At 47.2% G+C, this 22,348-nt stretch overlaps 1 protein-coding gene across 1 annotated transcript; it reads left to right on the plus strand.

Moving 5' to 3' along the window:
- Positions 1–926: 926 nt before the first annotated feature.
- Ca12 (carbonic anhydrase XII) lies at positions 927–21,981 on the plus strand (the record flags this gene model as incomplete). The annotated part of the gene is made up of 9 exons (XM_013009930.1): positions 927–1,119; positions 2,283–2,428; positions 6,638–6,733; positions 7,974–8,037; positions 8,342–8,499; positions 9,860–9,986; positions 18,835–18,867; positions 19,721–19,808; positions 21,016–21,981. Coding segments are annotated over 9 exons (978 nt in total), but the record flags the coding sequence as incomplete, so codon positions are not given.
- Between the last annotated feature and the right edge of the window lie 367 nt (positions 21,982–22,348).

Raw genomic sequence — 22,348 nt, forward strand, 5'->3', positions numbered from 1 at the left:
GGCCAACACCCCCCCAATATTTCTGTTCCCTTCCTCTTTTTCTAGTTAGCACCTACATACTTGCTGATGAATGAACCCCAGATGGTGAAGCTGGATTCCAAGTTCTGTTAGCACCCACCGGGGCATCATGGTTTTAACTGTAACGAGCTATGACTTGCCGATTATTTGCTTTTCTGGAGAAAACCTCAGCCTGAAAATCTGATTTAATTACCAAGGGAGATAATCTTTTAAATATAGATTTACATTCTTTAAGGATTTTTTTCCCTCTGTGGGAGTAGGATAGTTTATTTGAATATGTGGTGTTTATTTACATTTTCCAGAAGAGCGATTGCTATCTGGTAGTTAGCAAGAAGCTTGAGCCCCAGGGGTTTTTCATTTTTAAAGTCATTCTTCCTGACGGTTTGTCAATTACATTGTAATAATGAGTTGGGAGTATTTTCATGTATTTCCCTACATGAAATCCTGCACTTGGCTAGGTGATTCCCATAATTATTTGACATTTTTCAAGCATTCCCATCAGGTCGAGTTCTGCTTTCTAGATGTAGGTATCAAGAGTCAATGTCTTCAGGATTTTATATCAAGATGTTCATACCTGTGGATCCATCAAAGGTCTCTCTGTGGAGGAGGGAACTCCCTTGGACCAATGTTCCAGACCTAGCACAGCCTGGAATGCCAGCTTGGGTGAGCAGGGCCTGGATGATGTTTGACCCGATAATCCAAAGCCCAGAGGAATTCCTGGCTCTGTGAAGGCAGCGAGTGCCCAAAAGTGAATCATCTTCATGTGGAGAGCTGGTCTTGAGGCATTTTCTGGCTTTGATTTCTATAGACAGAAGTCTTTATATCTTGAACAAGTTTCCTCAGATTAATCGTATTGAACACAACATTAGAAGATCAGAGAAAATACCCTGACTTAGTCTTAGGCTTGATCTCTCCTTCTAGGTCCAACTGGGGAGAAGAGCTGGTCCAAGAAGTACCCATCCTGTGGGGGCCTCCTGCAGTCCCCAATAGACCTGCACAGTGACATCCTCCAGTATGATGCCAGCCTTGTGCCTCTCCAGTTCCATGGTTACAACATATCAGCTGACAAGTTGCTGAACTTGACCAATGATGGCCATTCAGGTGAGGGAGCGATCTCCTGTTCAGCCCTTTTCCATCTGGTAGGGGGGCAGTTCCCTGGAGCTAGCCAGAGGAGAGGCTGTGGAGGCAGGCCTGGCTCATTTTTCCAGATGTGCTTGAGAGAAAGCACATCTCTCAGGATGGGGCAGGCATCAGGTCCCAGCCCCCTGGTCCATGGTAAGAGTGGCTTCTGGGTCATCAAGAGCAACTGAAGGGATGCAGCTCCATTGCTGATTTTTTCAACTTTGATATACCTGGGGTTGAGTCATGGCTTAACTACTTATGAGCCAGCAGAGTGTGGATAATAAACTCAAGCTTTCATCTGGGAAAATGGTCATATTGATAAATATGATTAAGACCAGAGGTCGGTTCTATTAGGGTCTGGCATACAGGAAATGCTTCCTAACCAGCAACTGTTGTTATTAGTCATATAGTTCTCAAACTTGGAGGTAAAGGTTCTACCTTCAAAACCCAGATGTCTTGGACAAGTGCTGGTGGCTTGTGCCTGTCATCCTAGCTACTCAGGAGGCTGAGATCTGAGGATCACAGTTCAAAGCCAGCCCAGGCAGGGAAGTCTATGAGACTCTTATCTCCAGTTAACCACCAGAAAACTGGAAGTGGCACTGTGGCTTAAAGTGGTAGAGCACTAGCCTTGAGGAAAAGAGCTTAGGGACAGCACCCAGGCCCTGAGTTTGAGCCCCACAACTGACAAAAACAAAACAAAACAGATGTCTGATACATGAGTGTATAAAACATTCAAGCAAGGCACTAGTGGCTCACACCTGTAATCCTAGCTACTCAGGAGGCTGAGATCTGAGAATTATAAATATAAATCCAAGAGACTCTTATCTCCAGTTAACCAGCAAAAAGCCAAAGGGAAGCATTGCTCAAATGGCAAAATACCAGTATTGAACAAAAAAGTCAAACAAGAGCACAAGGCCCCAAGTTCAAGCCCTAAAGCCGGTACTCAAAAACAAAATCAAAAACAAACAAAACAAAAAGCCCCAAACCATCCATCATTGGTCTAGTGCTAGGAAAGTGGGTTGCTGACCTGCATCTCTCTGATCTGCATCTTCCTGTTGGTGTATAGGCATTGCCTACCTGACAGCTCTCTGGCAGTGTTCAGCTGGCCAGGACTCTAACAGCTGTCCCTTCCCTCCCTACAGTGAGACTGAACTTGATCTCAGACATGCACATCCAGGGCCTCCACTCTCACCAGTACAGAGCCGAGCAGCTGCATCTGCACTGGGGAGAGCGCAATGACCCCCACGGCTCTGAGCATACCATCAGTGGGAAGCACTTCGCTGCCGAGGTGAGTGAGCGAGGCTGTGGATAATCTTGTATCTGGCCATGTATGGTCTGTTGGGAGCAACCACTCTACTGCTCATCTGTGGTGTCCTGGACCCTTCCTTCCCTTGAACGTGCTGAGTTTGTCTCTATCTCTTACTAAGTGATGCTTTTGAGAAGACTAGGCTTCCCAGATGGCCCAGTGGGCCCCAATGCAGTCTTTTTTTTTGGTCAGTCCAGGGGCTTGAACTCTGGGCCCTGGCACTGTCCCTCAGCTCTTCAGCTCTAGGCTAACATTCTACCACTTGATACACAGCGCCACTGCTGGTTTTCTGGTGGTTAATTGGAGATAAGAGTCTCATGGACTTTCCTGCCCGGGCTGGCTTTGAACCATGATCCTCAGATCTCAGTCTCCTGAGTAGCTAGGATTACAGGCGTGAGCTACTGGCACCCGGCTTCCCAATACAGTCTTTATTCACATGTTATGCTGTCTACAAATATCTGCCCCACCTCATCTCTTCTCCTGTCCCTGGACCAGGGGGTTATGCTTGAGAACATAGGGACAGTAGTTTAGTCTAGGGCCACTTTTTCACTTAGCCACAAATCGAAGGATGACTGACTTTTATAAGGTAAAGATTTCACAGCTATCAGAGACTCGCTGAAGGTTGTTTGGAACGTCAGCACAGCATTGTTGTGCTATGTTACAGAAAAACAAGCATGCAATGGGGTGAGGTGTTGCTCCATTCCAGACCTGTGGCCCTGAGCTGGGGGTGGGAGAGGAGGGAGGAGGAAAGGGGGGGAGGGGGGAGAGTGTGCTCTGAGTGTTTACAGGGAAATAAACAGAAGGAGTTAAGTGCTACTGATCAGCCAGCCACAGCCCATGATAGGTTTATGGCATGGCTATTCTCTTCTGTTCATAACTGCTGAACTGCTTAATGTCTCAGGCTAATTACAGGTCTGGTTACTAGTGTGGAGGCGATAGCATTCTGGCCCAGTCAATTGGCATTACTGGAGGCTCACACAGTTCAGAGCAGGCCCTTCCCTGAATCTCAACAACTGCAATTTCTTCCAGGTTAATTGCAATGTTGAGGATTCTGTTTCCCTCATAGGGGATAAAGAGTTAGGGTGTAGACTAGGAAGGTTCATACATTTAAAAATATTTCTAGTAATCAAGCCAATGATCAGACCAGGAGCCTGGTGATCATTAGCCATAAATGCTCATACCAGAGAAAAGACATCAGGGTGACCATAAGTGGCAATTTCTCTACGGAGACATTTTGTAAACAGTGGCTCTATAGGATGGAGACTATAGAACTATAACTTTTTTTTTTTGGTTAGTTGTGGGGCTTGAACTCTGGGCCTGGATGCTGTCCCTCAGCTTTTCAGCTCAAGGCTAGCGCTCTACCATTTAAGTAACAGCACCACTTCTTTTTCTGAATGGTTTATTGGAGATAAGTCTTGTGGACTTTCTTGCCCAGGCTGGCTTTGAACCGTGATCCTCAGATCTCAGCCTCCTGAGTAGCTAGGATTACAGGCGAGAGCCACCACACCAGGCGACTATAGAATTATAGAAGACTTTTTTTTTTTTTAAGGTGGACTAAGGTTTGAACTCAGGGTCTTGTGCTTGCTAGGCAAACCCTTTATCACTTGAGCCCCATCCCCAAGATGTCTTTGCTTTCATTTATTTTCCAGATAGGGTCTCATGCTTTTTGCTCAGGGCTGGTCTTGGACTCTGATTTACCAACTTCACCTCCTGAATAGCTGGGTATTATAGGAATATTGGACTACCCAGTAAAAGCCATAAAACTCCATTCCAGAGAATTCCCATCAGCCTGGCTTAATCTTTACTCCTTGATTTATTCTAAATATGCTAAGTGCTCAGATAAACTACAAGCTTAAAGATCTGCTATAAAAAAAAAAAAAAGACAAGTACCCAGGGCAGAATTCCTCTGTTTCTCAAACCCATGCCATACATGATGGTGTGGGAATGTGGCAGGCTTCATCCTGTAGGGGGAAAGATGGTGAGGTAAGGGCCTCTTAAAAGTCCTTACTAGAGAACAGCTAAAAGGAAGGAGTAATTTGATGTAGTTTAAAAAAATTCAAAAGAGCCACTTAAAAAGTTTAAAATGTGTGCCGTGCACCAATGACTTATGCCTGCAACCCTAACTGCTCAAGAGACTGAGATCTGGAGGATCTTGAAGCCAGCCTTGGCATAAAAGTGCAAGAGACTCCATCTCTACAATAATCAACAAAAAGCAGTGCTAGAGGGTATTTTAAGTGGTAGAGCACCAGCTGTGAGCAAGGAAGTTAAGTAAGCAACAAGGCCCTGCCCCCTTCAAAAAAAAATGAAGGTATTAAGCTGTATTCAACAAAAGAGAGAGTTGGGAAGGTGGCTCAGTGGTAGAGCACTTGCCTTGCATGCCTGAGGCCCTAGGTTCAATTTCTCAGCACCACATAAGCAGAAAAAGCCAGAAGTGGCACTGTGGCTCAAGTGGTAGAGCGCTAGCTTTGAGCTGAAGAGCTGAGGGACAGCACCAAAGCCCAGAGTTCAGGCCTCACAACAGACAAAAAAAAAAAAAAAATCATTCCACAAACAAGAAAAGAAAATAGGAAAAAACATTCAGGTATCATAGTCTGAAAGGCAAAGAATAGATAAAAATTCATGTGTTAAAAACATGGAGACCTACTTAGTAAAAAGAGTTTCTGGGGGCTGGGAAGGTGGCTCAGTGGTAGAGCGCTTGCCTTGCATGCATGAGGCCCTGGGTTCAATTCCTCGGCACCACATAAGCAAAAAGAAAAAAGCTGGAAGTGGCGCTGTGGCTCAAGTGGTAGAGCGCTAGCCTTGAGCTGAAGAGCTGAGGGACAGCGCCCAGGCCCAGAGTTCAGGCCCCAAGACTGGACCCCCCCCAAAAAAAAACACACACACAAACAAAAAAAAAAAGAGTTTCTGAAGGTCAGGTGATGGGACCACCTTTAGGTTAAACATCAGTGGGATTTTTGGTGTAATTAATACATAATTAGACTTTGAAAACCCAGAATTTCTCAAAAACTTCTCTTTGATAATAACACATATAAGCAAGGCACTGGTAGCTCACGCCTGTAATCCTAGCTACTCAGGAGACTGAGATCTGAGGATCATGATTCAAAGCCATCCTGGGCAGGAAAGTCCATGAGACTCTTAGTTCCAATAAACCACTCAGAAAACTGGAAGTGGTGCTATGGCTCAAGTGGTAGAGCTCTCACCTTGAGCTGAAGAGCTAAGGGACAGCGCCCAGGCCCAGAGTTCAGGCCCCATGACCGACAAAAAGAAAAAAGAAATGAAAAGAAAAGAAAAGGCCATAAGTGGGCTTTCTGCCTTAAGAGGTAGAGTGCTACACTAGTCAAAGAAGCTCAGGGACAGTGCCCAGGCCCTGAGTTCAAGCCCCAGGACCAGCACTAATAATAATAATACATAATACCTACAACTGCTCTGAAAAAAGCACAATTTAAATTTTTATTTTTGTGAAGTTAGAAGTCTGTATTCATGGCATACCATTCTTGATTTGTGACCTTTTACATTAAGGCTGATAAAATCTTTATGTTGAGATGGGCCTCAATGGCTCACACCTGTATCAGGAGGCTGAGATCTGAAAATCTCCATTCAAAGCCAGCCTGGGCAAAAAAGTCTGTGACACTTTTTATCTCCAGTTAACCACCAAAAAGCTGGAAGTGGAGGTGTGGCTCAAGTGGTAGAGTACCAGCCTTGAGCAAAAAAGTCCAGGGAAAACACAAATCCCTGAGCTCAAGTTCTAGTACTGGCATAATAAACAAACAAATAAATAAATGGAATTCTGGCAGTGACTTTTGCCACTAGAGGACTAGACACATGTGTCTTAGGTTGTATTAATTACGATTAAATTATGCCTAGAGGTTTCCTGCCCTGACACACTGTTTCCAGATCAAGAGCCCAGAGGCCACTTTTTCCAAACTAATTGGGAAAACTCATAAGAGGGAAGAACTCCAAAGTATGCAAGTCTTTTCATGGTTAATACAAAATCCATCCATCCATCCATCCATCCAAGTCTATTGCCCCTCTGGAACTTTCCAGACAGCCTATCAGACACTGGGGAATCAATGAGTGAATCAAATAGACACAGTCCTGGTGGAACTTGCTATCTGCAGATTAGGGGGAAAGGTCTAAGTCTCCTGGTGTGAGTCCCTTGTCCTCTGATGGCTGGCTTCTCTCCTACTGCAGCTGCACATTGTCCACTATAATTCAGATCTGTACCCCAACTTCAGCACCGCCAGTGACAAGTCAGAAGGTCTCGCTGTCCTTGCAGTTCTCATTGAGGTAAGAAATTCTTGAAGAGTTTTTTAATGTGAAATTTGGAGCAGGGGTGAAATCTGGGTTTGGCACTTTGTTCTATGCATACCCCTTAGTAATAAGGGCCATATCTTGAAGGAAATGTTCTCTTTTGGCTTCTCCATGGCTTCTCCTTCTTTACCCCCTCCTCCTCTACTTCCTCCTCCTCCTCCTCTTCCTCTCCCCCACCCCCCTCCTCTTTCTCCTTCTTCTTGTATTTCTCATCTTTTCTTTGTACTAGGGCTCAAGGCTGGCATTCTACCATTTGAGCTACATCTCCATTTCTGGCTTTTTGGTGGTTAATTGAAGAGTTACACAGGCTTTTCTGCCTGGGCTGGCTTCAAATGCAATCCTTAGACCTCAGCTTCCTGAGTAGCTAGGATTATAGGCATGAGCCACCAGGGCGTGTCTGACATTAGAAACACAAGTCTTAGCCTAGTTGTATGATCGTGGCTCAAGCTGCTGCAAAAGACCAGCAAGGGGTTGGGGGAACCATTGTGCTGCCCCATGAAGGTCCTGAGTGCAATCCTAGTACCCAAGCTCCATCCTGTTGTATGGGCATGCATTCTTTAATCCTAGAAATCAGGAATGACTCCTGCTTAGCTTGCATTTTCTCCACTGACCAAGAGAGCATATAGTTCATTTCCCAGGGTGCTTGCTCACTTGTCTGGCTTGTGGGATGAGAGCTTCCCAAAGTTGCTTTTTTTTTTTTTTGGTCAGTCCTGGGGCTTGAACTCAGGGCCTGGGCACTGTCCCTGAGCTTCTTTTTCTCAAGGCTAGTGCTCTACCACTTGAGCCACAGTGCCACTTCTGGCCTTTTCTGTTTATGTGGTACTGAGGAATTGAACCTAGGGCTTCATGCACTCTACCACCGAGCCACATTCCCAGCCCTCCCCTAAGTTCTGTGTTACATGCTGACTGTGGCCTTCAGGATCACTTCTTATATAATCAGGAACACATCCTACACCCTATGTTTATGGCCCTGGGACACTCCAGCCTGATGCCTTAAGCTGAAATCTGGGTGCCATGTGGTATCAGAGGTCAGAACCATCCTCTAACTCCAGACGGCCTCCAGGTCTACCCTAATTGTTCTCATAAGATGGCCTGTTGGGGAGGATCTCAGCAGTGGTGGCTATATACCTCCAGTCCCCTTCTGATAGTGAATGTCAGTGTGGCTCAGCCGCAAGGCGATTCTATCCCAGCTCAACCTGCCTGGTCTCCATTGCAGATGGGCTCCTTCAATCCATCATATGACAAGATCTTCAGCCATCTTCAACATGTAAAGTACAAAGGTGAGGGTCTTTACATGCTTATTCACTATTAGAATAAGGATGTCACCTATACCGTGTGTGTGTGTGTGTGTGTGTGTGTGTGTGTGTGTGTGTGTGTGTGACTCTAAGGAAAACAATGGCAGGGGCAGATGCTATCTGTGCTATCTGCTAAGAGCAGCTGAGGGTAGAGAACAGGGTTGTTGCAAGGTCTTTGGGCTAGATGGCCCAGAAAGAAGTTCACCATTGGAGGATCAGTCACTGTTGTCAGCTACACTTGTGCTAGAGACAGCAAGGCTGACACCATCAACCCACCATGTCTCTCCAGGCCAACAGATGCTCATCCCGGGCTTCAACATTGAAGAACTGCTTCCAGAGAAGCCGGATGAGTTCTACCGCTATGAAGGATCCCTGACCACCCCTCCTTGCCACCCCACTGTGCTCTGGACAGTTTTCCGAAACCCTGTGCAAATTTCCCAGAAGCAGGTAACTGTCCATGCTAGAGTCTATGTAGCATTGTGGTCTCTGCCATCTGCTGGGTTGCAATCCGTGATTTGATTTCTTCCCTTAAGAGTTTCGTTGGAAAAACAATTCAAATCCTAACACAACAGGACTTGGGCCTGAAAATGCTGCAGAGATTACAGGCTGAGCTTTAAAAGATGCTATCAGCTCAAGCTAGGAAAATGAGCACTTGTCTCATAGTGCTTTTAAATGAGTTGGAAGGAACCCCGGCCCTGGTGGCTCATGCCAGTAATCCTAGCTAGGTAGGAGGCTGAGATCTGAGGATCACAGCTCAAAGCCAGCCTGGGCAGGAAAGTCTGTGTAACTCTTAGCTCCAATTAACCACCCCCCCAAAAAAAAAGGGCTGGAAATGGAGCTTTGGCTCAAGTGATAGAGCACTAGCCTTGAGGGGGAAAATACTCTCAGGGACAGAGCCCAGGTCCTGAGTGCAAGCCCCAGAACACACACACACACACACACACACACATACACACACACACACACTCACACACACACTCTCCTAGTGATTGGACAGTATTAACTTCCCAGGTAGGGGAGAGCCTGGTAGCAGAATATAGACTGTATCAGGTTAACCCACATAATGAGCTGGTGCTAGAATGATAGCAGAGTCCCTGAGAGAGAATTGCTGCCCTTAGGAATCCCAGAGTCTAGTGCCAACTTGGGCCACCAAGTCCTCAGGAGCCATTGCTGAACCCCTCATTTCAGAGGTGATAAAAGTAGAGTTCGATGCCCATGGCATTACCCCTCTGAGACCTGACCCCAAATCAGATCTTCTGAGTTCCAAGTCATGGCTCATCCCTCTCTACTCCATCATCTAAATGTGCCCCATACTGCCTCATCCTCCTCACTCGGGCTCTTTACTACAAGCTTCTGAGCTGGAAAAATCCCAGATGAGTGGCAGCCTGTGGGAGGACAGGAGTGAGGGCGTGGTGACAGGTGTGTGTGGGGGAACCAGCAGACATCCTAACCCAGTTGCCTTGGCAACCAATTACGTCACCTTCTTGTGGGCAGGCAGGTGGGCCTGGGAGGTGACCTTGTATTGTGGGCCCCAATGCTTTGGGAGATGGGTGTCATTGTCCCTCCAGCTTGCCCTCTATGGGTCCAGATTCTGGAATGATCAATAGGAGCAGGTTGGCAGGCAGGAATGGAATCCAGTTATGGAGTCCTGGAGTTAGAGAGGTGGGGAGACGCAGTTCTCTGGCTTTCCCACTGTTTTCTACCATCTCTCACCGAACACCACAGGCTCTAGAGGCTTCTCCCGGTTGCCTCCTGTAGAGAGCATTCATTATTCTCCTCCATGGTATGTATCCGTTTTCCCCCTCAGCTGCTGGATTTGGAGACAGCTCTGTATTTCACACACATGGATGACCCTTCCCCCAGAGAAATGGTCAACAACTTCCGGCAGGTACAGAAGTTCGATGAGCGGCTGGTGTATATCTCCTTCCGACAAGGTGAGGGGGGACCAGGAGCAAACCAGTCTCTTGACACCAGTATCCTTAGCAGGTTGGCTAAGAGCTTGTGGCTGTCAAAGGTACCAGGGCACTGAGGAGCTGTGGTGTGTGTGGGGGGGGGCACTGCTCCCCGCTTCCCTGAGCCTTGGTAAGAAAGCCCAGGCGAGGACCTCAGGGCACTGGGACCAGAGCTCTCGCACAGATGGGGAACAGATGTTCTTGGGGAGTTCTTTGCCCTGAAGAATGATACCAGGACATGTGGGAGGCCCCTCTGGATGAGATCACACTAGCTTATTTCTGACTCTAGGCTTTTTGTTTTGTGTGTGTTGGGACAAGGGCTCAAACTCAGGTTCTTAAGCTCTCCTTCAGCCTTTTTGGCTAGCACTCTATCACTTGAGCCATGCCTCCAAGTTGCAGATTTTTTTTTCTTTTGATGGTTTAGTAGCGATAGAGTCTTGAAGATTTGTCTGGCTGGGTTGGATGTGAACTGTGATGGTTAGATTTTAGTGTCCTGAGTAGCTAGGATTACAGACATGGGCCACCACTGCCCAGCTTACTCTTGGTTTTTTTGACATGGAGGGTTACTGCCACCCACATGGGCCTAGCTAGGACCATCAGTGTCCAGTGATGTTTCTTTGTAAGAGTATGGGTATGACTTGAGACTATGGCCAGTGGAGCTCCGGGGCTAATGAAGCTGGGCCCACAGGCAAGGAAGCACCTAGGTTCACACCCTTGTTTAACCCTCACGGAGAGTTCATAAGCACCAGCATACACATTTCAGATGGAACAAAGCTTAGTAGTTTGACTGACTTCTACTGTTATGCAGACTCATAGTTCCTTTTAGTTCTGGGACTCCCCAAAGAGCATAAGTTTTATCTGCTCAGTGCCTCCTCAGTGCTGCTGGAACCCCGGGCTTGGGGAAAGGGATGTGGGGGCTCTCAGAGCCCACTTCTTTCTGCAAGACTCTGAGCTAACTTTCTCACTGGTGATTCTTGTGCCTTTCCCAACATGGGAGATCTTCAGTGGCCCCAAGCAGACCAGGTCTGTGCAAGTCTCATTTCCTTTTCTCATGCCACTTGTGGACCAACTGGGCCAGATATTCGGATTTAAAGACAGCCCATTAACCCATCTATTGGGGAATCCATGTCCCCTCCTTTTACTGGGTAAACGTTTTTTCCTTGTTGTTCCTTTCTTATTATGTTATATTATAACCACCACCTACACAGAGCAGTTGTGTAGATGAAGACTGCTTCCAGGCCCTTGTCAGGAAGGTTAGAAACTTACTTCTGACTCAATCCGTTCATGTGATCTGAATTACGTCCTCTGTCAATTACTTAAGAACTGGCCCCAAAGGTCTATTTTGTCTTCCTTCCAGATAGCACTACTTAAGGTTCCTGTCCTTCTTTCCCTGTTTCTCAATCTGAAAATTGAATCTGTGCAATAGCCTCTCTTAAAAACTGAGAATCTCTAAGACTAGAACTACCCACTTTTCTCGGAAATGATCCAAATTCCCAGGATCCTCCCCCATGTGATCTAGATACAGCGTTCTCTCTCCTATTCTTTTAAGTAGACCGTGACATATTTAGTGTTAAAAGGAGCTTCTTCAATTCTTATATTCTTGTGCCAGTACTGAGGCTTGAACTCAGGGTGTCTTGTTCTCGCTTGACTTCTTTGTTCATTGCTGGCACTCTAACTTGAGCCACATCTCTAGCCCAGTTTTATTTTCTAGTTATGTGGAGATGGGAGTCTCATGGATTTTTCTGACTAGGCTGGCTCTAAACTTTAACCCTTAGGTCTCAGCCTCTTGAATAACTGGGATTACAGGCATGAGCCAGTTAGGCCAGCCCTACTTCAATTCTTTTTTTTTTTTTTTGGGTCCGGTCGTGGGGCCTGAACTCTGGGCCTGAGCACTGTCCCTCAGCTCTTCAGCTCAAGGCTAGCGCTCTACCACTTGAGCCACAGAACCACTTCTGGCTTTTTTTTTCTTTTTGCTTATGTGGTGCTGAGGAATCGAACCCAGGGCCTCAGGCATGCAAGGCAAGCGCTCTACCACTGAGCCAACTTCCCAGCCCCCCTACTTCAATTCTTAAATAACATTCAAGTCTGCCTAAAATTGAGGGAAACTGCCCACAAAGATAAGTTAGAATTTTACCTCTGATTCTAGTATCAGCTGTTTTCTGAGCCTGTGTACGGATTCCCTGGGAGCAGGGTAACTTACACATCCTGTCTCTGCAGTCAGGAGATCTGGGTTCAAGGCCTCACTGCTTTATCCTGACTGTATGATGTGTGCAAGATCATCCTTTCTTTCTCCTTAGTTTTCTTAGCCACAACGTGCCAGGCTGGAGAAGTGATAGAAGAGTCCTTTCAGTGGTGATATGTCATGATTCTAACTACTTCCAATCCTGACTTTACATTGCAGGGGCAATATTTGAGGGCAGTTACAGAGGATCGGAAGAAACCTGGCAGGAACTTGATTATGACATCTAAAAGTAACACCCACTTGTAACGATGGACCATGGTCTTGGGAATAATTAGCCATCTTCTTAGACTGATTCGGGTCTAAGTAGCTGCTTGTAGGCTGGTCAGCACAGGCAGGTTTGTAGCAGAGTGCTTCAGTAGATTCTCCACACTAGCTGGGGTAGATCAAGAGGGTTCTAGGCAGAAGCTTGCAGACTAACTGCGGGCTTTGGACATTAAAATCAGAGCTTGACTGCAGCTTTGCTGGCTCTCCTGCATGATGCAACCAGAGATGCAGCTTTTGGGAGCCCAGGCTGGGCTCAGCTTTCTCCTTGGGGTGAGACATGACAATCCCAAAACAAACTTGTTCATTTGGAGGCTGATTATAGAAACGTGGCCAGAGTACTCCCCTCCTTCTTCCTAGACACCTGGGGAGAAGAGAAGGATGCTTTCCAAGGAGCAAAGGAAAAGCAGTCTCTAAGGAGTGAATCCCACCATCCTGTGCGGGTTTATGGTGGAGCGTGTTTGTCAGCATGAACTTTGAGCAACTGAGGCTCTATGTACAGACTCTGCCACTGAGTCAACTTTGGAACGAGGGTCTCTGTTTATTTAGGATGTCCTTAGGAAATTACAAGAAGTATGGAGTCCAAACATTGTGCCATGAGAAAAGTAACAGACAGGAAATGCTCTAGGAGAGAGTTCAAGAGGTTTAGGGAGAGGATCTGAGGTCTCACCAGATGCATTTGTTCACCTTTACTTCTTTTGACTATGCTCAGAAACAGAGGACAGTCTAGCCACACCCTACAGCAGGTTTGCCTATACCTGTTATTACTGATATTTTGGGCCTCACAGACTTTCTTGCCTGGGGTAGCTTTGAACCACATTCCCTAGATCTCAGCCTCCTGAAGAGCTAAGATTACAGGCATGAGCTACTGGCACTTGGCAAACCTAAGGTACAAGTCATGATGGACACTTTTTTTTTTTTTTTGACTCTTGAAAAGTAACTTTTCCAAGCAACACCTGTGCTTGTCCCCAAGGTGAGATCCTGGAGAGGGGCCTCACCTGGGGACCAGTTTAGGTTTCATGGAATCTGGTGAGCTAGGTGAAGACAGAACAAAGACTACCTAAACAGATATCAATCCTGGGAGCTGAGACTTACAGCTCTGGCTTAATTCTGAGTTTGGCACCACCATTCTGATCTCAAGACCATAAATACTATTTTCTTTGTAGTTCTGGGGTTTGAACTTAGGACCTCAGGCTTGCTAGACAGGTGCTCTATTTCTTGAGCCCAGTCCTTTCAGCTTTAGTTATTTTCCAGACAATGTCTTGTTCTTTTGCCTGCTCCAACCAAGGATGGTGATCCACCTCCCTCTATCTCCTACAGAGCCAGGAGTACAGGCATGAACCACCATGCCTGGCTTCTAGAGCCTCTTTTCAACATAGCAGGACAAAGATAGCTGGAGGGTCAGAAGGCCAAAAGTTTCTATAATCATGTCTCTGGCAGAACTGCTCTAAACAACTGCATGTCACCCGCTGGGCAGCTAGAGCCAGTGCCAGTGGCAGTGCACTTAGAACAAGAATGCTGGACAGGCAAGCGGGGGAGGGAGGGCTCCTGTGTAGAAGAGCATGGTTTGAATCTGCTTGTCCCTGAGGGACCTGCGTAGTTGTAGAAACCCTTGAAAAGAGAAAGCACTCTTACCCAGCTAAGATGGCTAATTAATTTTTCTTGAGATAAGAATCTATGTGCTATGGTTATTGACCTTGTGTTTCTTTAAGTTTCTGTTTATAAATAAAAGGGAGTCGATGGAAGAATATCATCAATTCTTCCAAAGTATCCAAGTGAGTAACCAGTGAAGTTGCTACCCTCAAATCCCCACCGCTGGGTTGTGTGAGGGCGGGGGAGGCGGTGCTGAAGAGCCCACAGCATTGATCAGATGTGCTGAGAAGGCATGCCCCAGTCTTTCCCAGTGCACACGTATCCTGAGCCCAGCACAACCGAGCACTATGTGGGTGGAGAGACTATGTGCGTTCCTCTGCTTCTAATGACCAGCCTCTGGCCCACAGCCAACCATGTTCAGAGACAAGAGCAGGAAAAGAGGTCGGGCAGAGGCTGGACTTGCCCTTGGGAGCACTCCAGCCATCTTCCCGCACCAGCTTCCTGTGGTAGCCATCCTTTTGGCCTCAGCCTCCACCAACTGCAGGGCCTCCCCAGCAGGGCAGGTGTATGCTCTAGTCCTTTTGAAGGAGTGGCCCTCTCCCCCTTCCAATCACATCTTCCCAGAAGTCCCCTCTGTTCCCCTGGAGAGGATGACAGTCCCCTTAATGTAGCCAGACTACCTCATTCATCTCTGCTGTAGGACCCAGCACACACCAGGGTAATTTTGATTTTATTACCATGTAGTTAAGAAAGGGAAGAGTGGAATAGAGGAATGAAGAAAAGGAAGGGGGAGGATAGGAGGAAGGGAGAAGAGGAAAGGACAGAGGGAGAAAAGGGAGGGAGGAAGAGGGAAAGAGAGGAAAGAAGGAAAGGAGAGGGAGGAAGAGAGGGAGGAAGGGTAGCTGGCAGGAAGGAAAAGAGAGAAGGGGAGGCCAGAGGAGGGGAGGAAGAGGAGGAAAGGGAAAGGAAGGCAAAGCAAAGGCATAAATTAAACACATACGCTGGAGCTCCTTCGAAAGGGAGTCTTGACATCTCAATCTGTATGCCTGGCGCTGCTGGGTGCTCATTAAGAACTTGCGGAAAGCATGTAACTGACTTGCGTCTCTCCTCTCGCCAGTGTCATTTCTGTCCAATGACTTTCTCCTGGGCCTAGCCATTTGTCAAACTGTAGTTATTATGTATCGCTTTTTTCCCCCAATAGTGTTAAAAATCACACATTGAGAAATGAAAAAGATCAGACTTCCTGTGAAGATTTCAAGGCATGGGAGGACGTTGCCTAGTGACACTAGGGTGCTGTCACTCTGGCTTGACGGGGATTACAGCTCCATTCCCACTGCCCATCCCTCCCTCAGCACAGGCAGCCTGAGCCACCGAAGGCAGCTGATGGCACCAGGGGCTGGCACTGTACGCGTCCTGCTGGCTCAAGGATTCAGAACAATGTAACTCTGTGTTCTGGGCCTGCATTGCTGCAATTTGGGAGACAAAGCCCGATGATAATTACATGAAATTAATTCCCTTGTGTCACCTGGTAGTGTCTTTTATTTTTTCTCCCCCTAATACCGGGGCTTGAACTCAGGGCCTAGGTGCTGCCTTTAGCTTTTCTACTCAAGGCTGGTGCTCTACCACTTGAGCCAACACCTCTACTTTGGCTTTTTGCTGGCTAAGAGGAAGTAAGTGTCCTAAACTTTTCTGCCTAGGCTGACTTCAAACTTTGACCCTCTGATCTGAGCCTCCTGAGTAGCTAGGATTATAAATGTGAGCCACTGGAGCTTGGGTCCGCGTTGGCTTTTCTTTTTTTTTCTTTTTCTTTTTTTTTTTAACTGAAGCATTATTCAAAGAGAACACGAGCATTGTACTTACTGACTCTATGGTTTGTAACCACATAATAAGAGTTCTTACCAGCCTAAATTGTATCTCAGGTACTTAGAACCCTAGTAATCCTAAACTCTCCTAGCCTCTCTTATTTATGAGCCTGTCAAAGACGCATACACGAATGTATATGTTTTTGCTATATAATCTGGCACCTACAAAAACAGTCCCTCTTTTCAAAGAAGACTTTGAAAAGAAAAAGGAGTACATTACACCATCAGAAAACAGAGCTAGAAAATACTAGACTGTTGTTCCAGGTACCCCCAAGATGTGTTAATGAGTACTTGTTCCTCGGGCTGGACTTGTCTGTGTTTATACTTGAGGCTTCAGAAGACCTCAAAAACCAGTGAACCAGCATCCCTGGTCCAGCCAGACGCCAGTGAAGACAGCAGCTCCTGAGCCAGCCAGAACAGGTAGCAAGGCTCTTGAGGCAAGCGCCCACCTTCTCCAGGTGTCTGTCCCTTTCTAGACCAGGTGTGTGACAGCCCAGGTCTCTGTATGTCTGTGCTTTATGTGTTGTACATCCATGTGCTGCTGCTCACCCTGACTCTCACCCAGGGAGGCTGTGTGTGCCCAGCAGTACCCCCCCCACCCACTAGGAAGCTCAGGAGACCTCCCCTTTCTTCCCCAGCCTGCTGCCATTTCTTCCTATCCCATTGTTCTTTGGCAGGAACTGCCTGTCTTCATCCCTGGTTAGAAATAACGCCACTTCTTTGTGTGATGTGAATATATAACTTTCTCTGGCTCTGCCCCTCCCCACGTCATCTTGAATGCCTGGTTCTCTATGGTAGCCCAGGTCCTCCCTGGCTAATGCTATGAATTACAGGCTTGGCTTCTCTCTCCTGGCTGTAGTTCTTCAATTGCCCTGGTAGCTCTCTCTGTGCTCTCGTAGGATTTCCCTGTCCCCCTTTCTTAGCAGATGCTTTGACTCTGCCTCCAGTGGGACCCAAACCCCTATGCAGAGAGGCCCTTGCTTCCTTGATGGTTGGCACTGCCTTCACTGGCAGGGCAGGTTTCCATCCACATTTTCCTATCTGAGCAGGCACTCACATGATTATTAGATGACATTCCACTAGCATTCCTGTCCCTTAGCAGCTCAGGCACCTAGCTTGCTCGATCAAGTTTTTTTATTTGGGCTGCATCGAAGTGTTAGCTGAAAATGACTCTTGTGCCCATCTCTGGAGCTTTCCTAGTCTGCCTGGGCTCATCTCATTGACTTCAAGAAGTACAAGCCTGGGCTAGAGTACTGGATTAAACGGTGCAGTTGTTGACAGGACCTAGTCCAGTTAAAGCAGTGCACAGGGGATGGGAGGAATCGGACTGTCCCTTCAAAGAAGCCACCATGTTGGCTCTGTAGCCTAGAGGAGAATCCCATCTGGGGACCTTGCTCCCCACAGATTTTGCTCAGCAAACTTAAGACCACAGCACAAAGGTACTACCTCCAGCCACGGAAGAAGGCTGCTCAACCGTGGAGGCCCCTCGATGACTCTCAGATATTCAGATATGGAAGTAAAGATTCACTGTAAGGGTCTAGAGATTTAAGAAGAAAGAACCAAAGGGTATTTTATCAAAGAGCTTGGGAAAGAAACCATGGCCAGGCCTTTTCTTTTGTTTGTTTACTATGCCAAGGCCCAAGGTCTTGGGTATTTTTTTTTTTTTTGGGTCCGGTCGTGGGGCCTGAACTCTGGGCCTGAGCGCTGTCCCTCAGCTCTTCAGCTCAAGGCTAGCGTTCTACCACTTGAGCCACAGCGCCACTTCCGGCTTTTTTCTTTTTGCTTATGTGGTGCTGAGGAATCGAACCCAGGGCCTCAGGCATGCAAGGCAAGCGCTCTACCACTGAGCCACCTTCCCAGCCCCGGTCTTGGGTATTTTAAACAAAATCAAGCCCCAAAGCCAGGCATTGGTGGCTCACACCTGTAATCCTAGCTACTCAGGAGGCTGTGATCTGAGGATCATGTTTAAAGCCAGCCTGGGCAGGAAAGTCCATGCAACTCTTACCTCCATTTAACCACCAGACAGCCAGAAGAGGAGCTGTGGCTCAAGTGGTAGAGCCCTAACCTTGAGCCGAAAAGCTTAGGTATAACACCCAAGCCCTGAGTTTAAGCCCCAGGACTGGCACAAAACAAACAAGAGGAAAAAAAAAAACAACCACCACCAAAAACCTAATACCAAGTTGTACTCTGCAGAGGCCCCTGGCTAGGCAGGGACTGAGTGTGTGCTATACAAATACATGATGCTTTCCCTAGGGGAAGACTCTAGACCCCAGCACCTCCCTAAGTCACAGACTGCTCTCCGTGTTCAGGTTATAGAAGACCTGGGGCAGGGAATCTGAGCTGGGGAGCCACTCTTATCTGCCACTTGGGATGGGGATGAGGGAGGATGATCTACTGGTGATGGCCAGCAAGGACCGCAATAGGCTACCCTGTCCTCTCCATGTTGGTGGTGCTCATGCTTCACAGCAGCCTGAGTTCACCTGGGGCAGCCTGGCCAGGGATGCGCATAAAATTATAGAAGGATGGAAGCCCAGGGACAGAGGGCTGATAGCTCCTGAGTACCAGCTAGACTCTCCTATCCACAGGATAGAAGAGAAGTCTGGTTCCCCAGGTGTAGAGTGGCTCAAGCATTGAGTTGAGCCTCTGCCCTCTACTGGCATCTCACACTTGGCCAGAGTTCTCACAGGATCTCAGTGGCAAAGGGATTGGGGTGTCACAGTGGAGATCCCTGTGGAGGCAGCCTCTGTTCCCCATCTGGGAGCCAAGGGTGACCACTCACCAAATAAAAAAAGAGCGAGCCTCTCAACACGCTAGTCACCTGCGGTATGGTTTGACCCCGGATTAATTTCCAATCTTTCCTCCCCTTGTTAAGTGGGAATGCTTCCGGACACAGGACTGAGTGTGGGTACGTGGCCGGCAGGCTGTGCATGCTTCCGATGGGTGAACCGGTGATTCTCAGTGTGATTGGGGTCTGTGATCCTTCTGGCCAATCCTTTCTGCTTCTCTGGCTGTCGCTCTGGCTCTTGGTCCCCCTCTTTACTATCAATCAGTCTTACCCTCTTAATTCAAAGATGAACTGCCAGTCCAATGTTCTGCTAATGAAAAGTCTAATCACTCTACAGCATGTGTACACCCCAGCCTATTTGGAGACCTTCTGTTAGGTCATGGGAGGGGGACACTACCTGTAAAACATACCTCAGCCCAGTGTGGAGGTCAGGTGACTGGCCATGTGGCCTGGGCGATGGCTAGGGTTTGGAGCACTGTTTAGGACTGTGCAATGCAATTTAAGAGGCCAAACTGATAGAGGCATCCCAATGGGATTTCAACCCATTGAGCAAAGATGAATTAAGTAGGTGATTCTGTAGCCCAGGGTTTCTCAAAGTGTGGCTCACAGACCTCATGCACCACCATCAGCTTGAGGTGTTTGGTTAAAATAGAGATTCCTGAGACCCACATCAAACAGATGGAATCTGAGTCTCTTTTGAGGGTTAGGCTTGAGGAAAGTCTCTATTTTGAACAAGCTCTTCTGCTGATCTTTGTGCATCTTTGAGAAACCCTGTTGGAAAAACTACTACAATTTGCAAATGGCTGCCTACGCCAGCCAGTCTACTAAGCCAAAGGCTAGAATCTTGAGAAGCGAGATGGGGCCATGATCTTTTACCAAGGATGCTAGCACATGATGCACCTACCCCTGCCCACTGTGGGAAGAGATGAGGGGGAGAGAAGAGCGTAACTTGTGCCCCCTGCCTCTTCACCAGGCATCATCCTTTCCGTGGCCCTGGCTGGTGTTCTCGGCATCTGCATTGTCCTGGCAGTGTCCATTTGGCTTTTCAGAAGGAAGAAGAGGTGAGTGGGTCAGGAAGGGGTGATTCATGGGCCCATGATGGCATGCCTGGAAAGGCAGACTAAGGGAAGAAAGAGCCTCCATCGTCTGGATGCCTCCCCTAGCAAGCTGTTCTCCCAAACACCAGGGCTTCAGACTCCTTCCAGGAGACACTGGTCATTCAAGGTCACTGCCCAGGCCTTGGAGATGTGCGTAGAAGCCTCGTTAATGAGCCGTTGCTAATTACCCTGCAGCATGGACAAGTCTCGTGGTTTGGGGATTTGTGCCTAATAGGAGCAGCAAAACTGAGTTTAGAAAAAAAAACTGATTTTGTTTTGTTGTTGTTTTTTGGTGCCAGTACTGGGGCTCAAACTCAGGGCCCTGAGCTAGAGTTCTCCTATATCCCAAAGGGCGGACGCTCTTCTCCTTGAGCCATAGCTCCACTTCCAGCTTTTTTGATGGTTTAATTGGAAATAAAGTGTCTCACAGACTTTTCTGCTTAGGCTGGCATTGAACTGTGATCCTCAGATCTCAGCCTCCTGAGCAGTAGGATTATAGGTATGAGTGACCAGTACCTGGCAGGAAAGCTATCTTCTTACTAAGAAAAAGCAGAAATAAAAATGGAGGAAAACCTGACTTCTCCCTCACATTAGCTATTAATACCTTTTGTTCAGGTTTTATTATCACATGTGACTTCTTCTCAGACAAACTTTTTTTCTTCCTTTGTATAAAAAAAAGTAAAAAAAAAAAAAAGACTTCTAGGAATTATGGGAGTTAACAGTTTGAGATTTTCTTCAAAGTGCAGGTCTAGAAGTTGTAGGCATTAAAGAAACAAGTTGTTTGATTAATGCTCGGGGGAAGGAAGATATTTCTTTCTTTTTTTCTTTTTTTGGGTGGTCCGGTCATGGGGCCTGAACTCTGGGCCTGGGCGCTGTCCCTCAGCTCTTCAGCTCAAGGCTAGCGCTCTACCACTTGAGCCACAGCACCACTTCTGGCTATTTTCTTTTTGCTTATGTGGTGCTGAGGAATCGAACCCAGGGCCTCAGGCATGCAAGGCAAGCACTCTACCACTGAGCCACCTTCCCAGCCCCGAGGGAAGATATTTCTAAGAACTGAAGAATTGAAAAAAGGCCCCAAAGAAAGGAGTTTGCCTCATTCCAGGCCTGGGTCTGGCTGCTCTGGGTTCTGGCTCCTCTGTGACTCACAATCCATGTGTTCTTTGTGTTCTAGTAACAAAAAAGGTGACAGCAAAGGAGTCATTTACAAACCAGCCATCAAGAAGGAGATGGAGGCCCATGCCTGAGGTCCGTGGCACTCCTGAAAGTCCAAGGAAGGACCCTGCCTTGGACAATGCACATTGGCTCTCCAGACACTTGATATACCTCAAGATGTTTCCTGGAGTTCCACCTGTAAACACCCCAGACCCTTGTGGGGGGGCCTCCTGCTGGCTGCCCCTTTGCCCTGGTGTCAGTCACCCCAGTGTGAGCCACAGATGGGACAGCTTGATTGTTGGGTGAGAGATGGCTAAAAGTGCTTGATTGACGGCCACAAACCAAGCCACCTTCTGGTAGGTGGTGGTTACGTTTGGAAAATACCTCGGTCCAGGACTTCGGTGGGTATGCTTTCAACTGTCCTTGAAATTCTGCATCTTCTCCAAGTTTTCCGACTAGAATGTGTACTCTCTGCTTAGGCGATACTTTCAAAACTCACTTTCCTCAGCAGTCATCATCTCCCTTGAAACTCCATCTTTTCTCTCCAACTCTTCAGTGTAACCAGACAAAAGAGATCAGGGTATCAGAAAGCAAAATGAAAACACAAGATGACCTGAATATATTGGGCGAGTCCAAGTCTGACCTTTGGGTCAGACACACTGATTGGACCTTAGAGCAAGGTGGCCTCAAGTTCTGTTTCTTGTTGGTAATGGAAGGGAGGCAGAGAGAAAGTGGGGAGAGAGGAGACGAAGAAGGGAGAGAGAATAGGGAAACTCCTTTGAGGAGAAACTGGAATTACAAGTTGTTTATCAGGCCACAGTCAACTGTCTACAGGCAGTTGTAGTATTTCCTGTTTTAGAATTGGGCCATTCCTTGAAGAGGAGTTGCTTTCTTTTTCTGACAGGAGTCATGAGTTCTCAGATGACCCAATCTGCTTTTGAGCCAATGGGAAATGGGCAGAAGTAAAAATGATTGTAGAGCCTTGGCTCTTTTACCAGAATGTTCATTTCTGCGACTTCTGTGGGGTCCTTACTGCCAACCTGGAATCAGGACTTCCTTCCTCTGTGAGGATGTCTGTACAAGCAGGGGCTGGCATAGTCCAGTGATAATGGAAGGATCAGTGTTCATAGAATGTTACTAAGATTCTCTGAGTTCTTCCTCCTCAGCCACACGGTAGTTTCTGAGACTTGATTCCTTCTTCATTTCCCTCTCAAAGAGAGGAGAACCCTGTAGAGATCACCCTAATTGCTAGTTCCTTGCAGTTTACAGAAATCTCCTGATTCCCCTTCTCATTTTGACAGCATGGAATGTTCTCTTGAAGCTTAAATTTCTTTCTTTTTTTTTTTGCTAGT

The sequence above is a fragment of the Dipodomys ordii genome, unplaced genomic scaffold (genome assembly GCF_000151885.1).
Source record: "Dipodomys ordii isolate 6190 unplaced genomic scaffold, Dord_2.0 Scaffold11, whole genome shotgun sequence".
Taxonomy (NCBI): Eukaryota; Metazoa; Chordata; class Mammalia; order Rodentia; family Heteromyidae; genus Dipodomys; species Dipodomys ordii.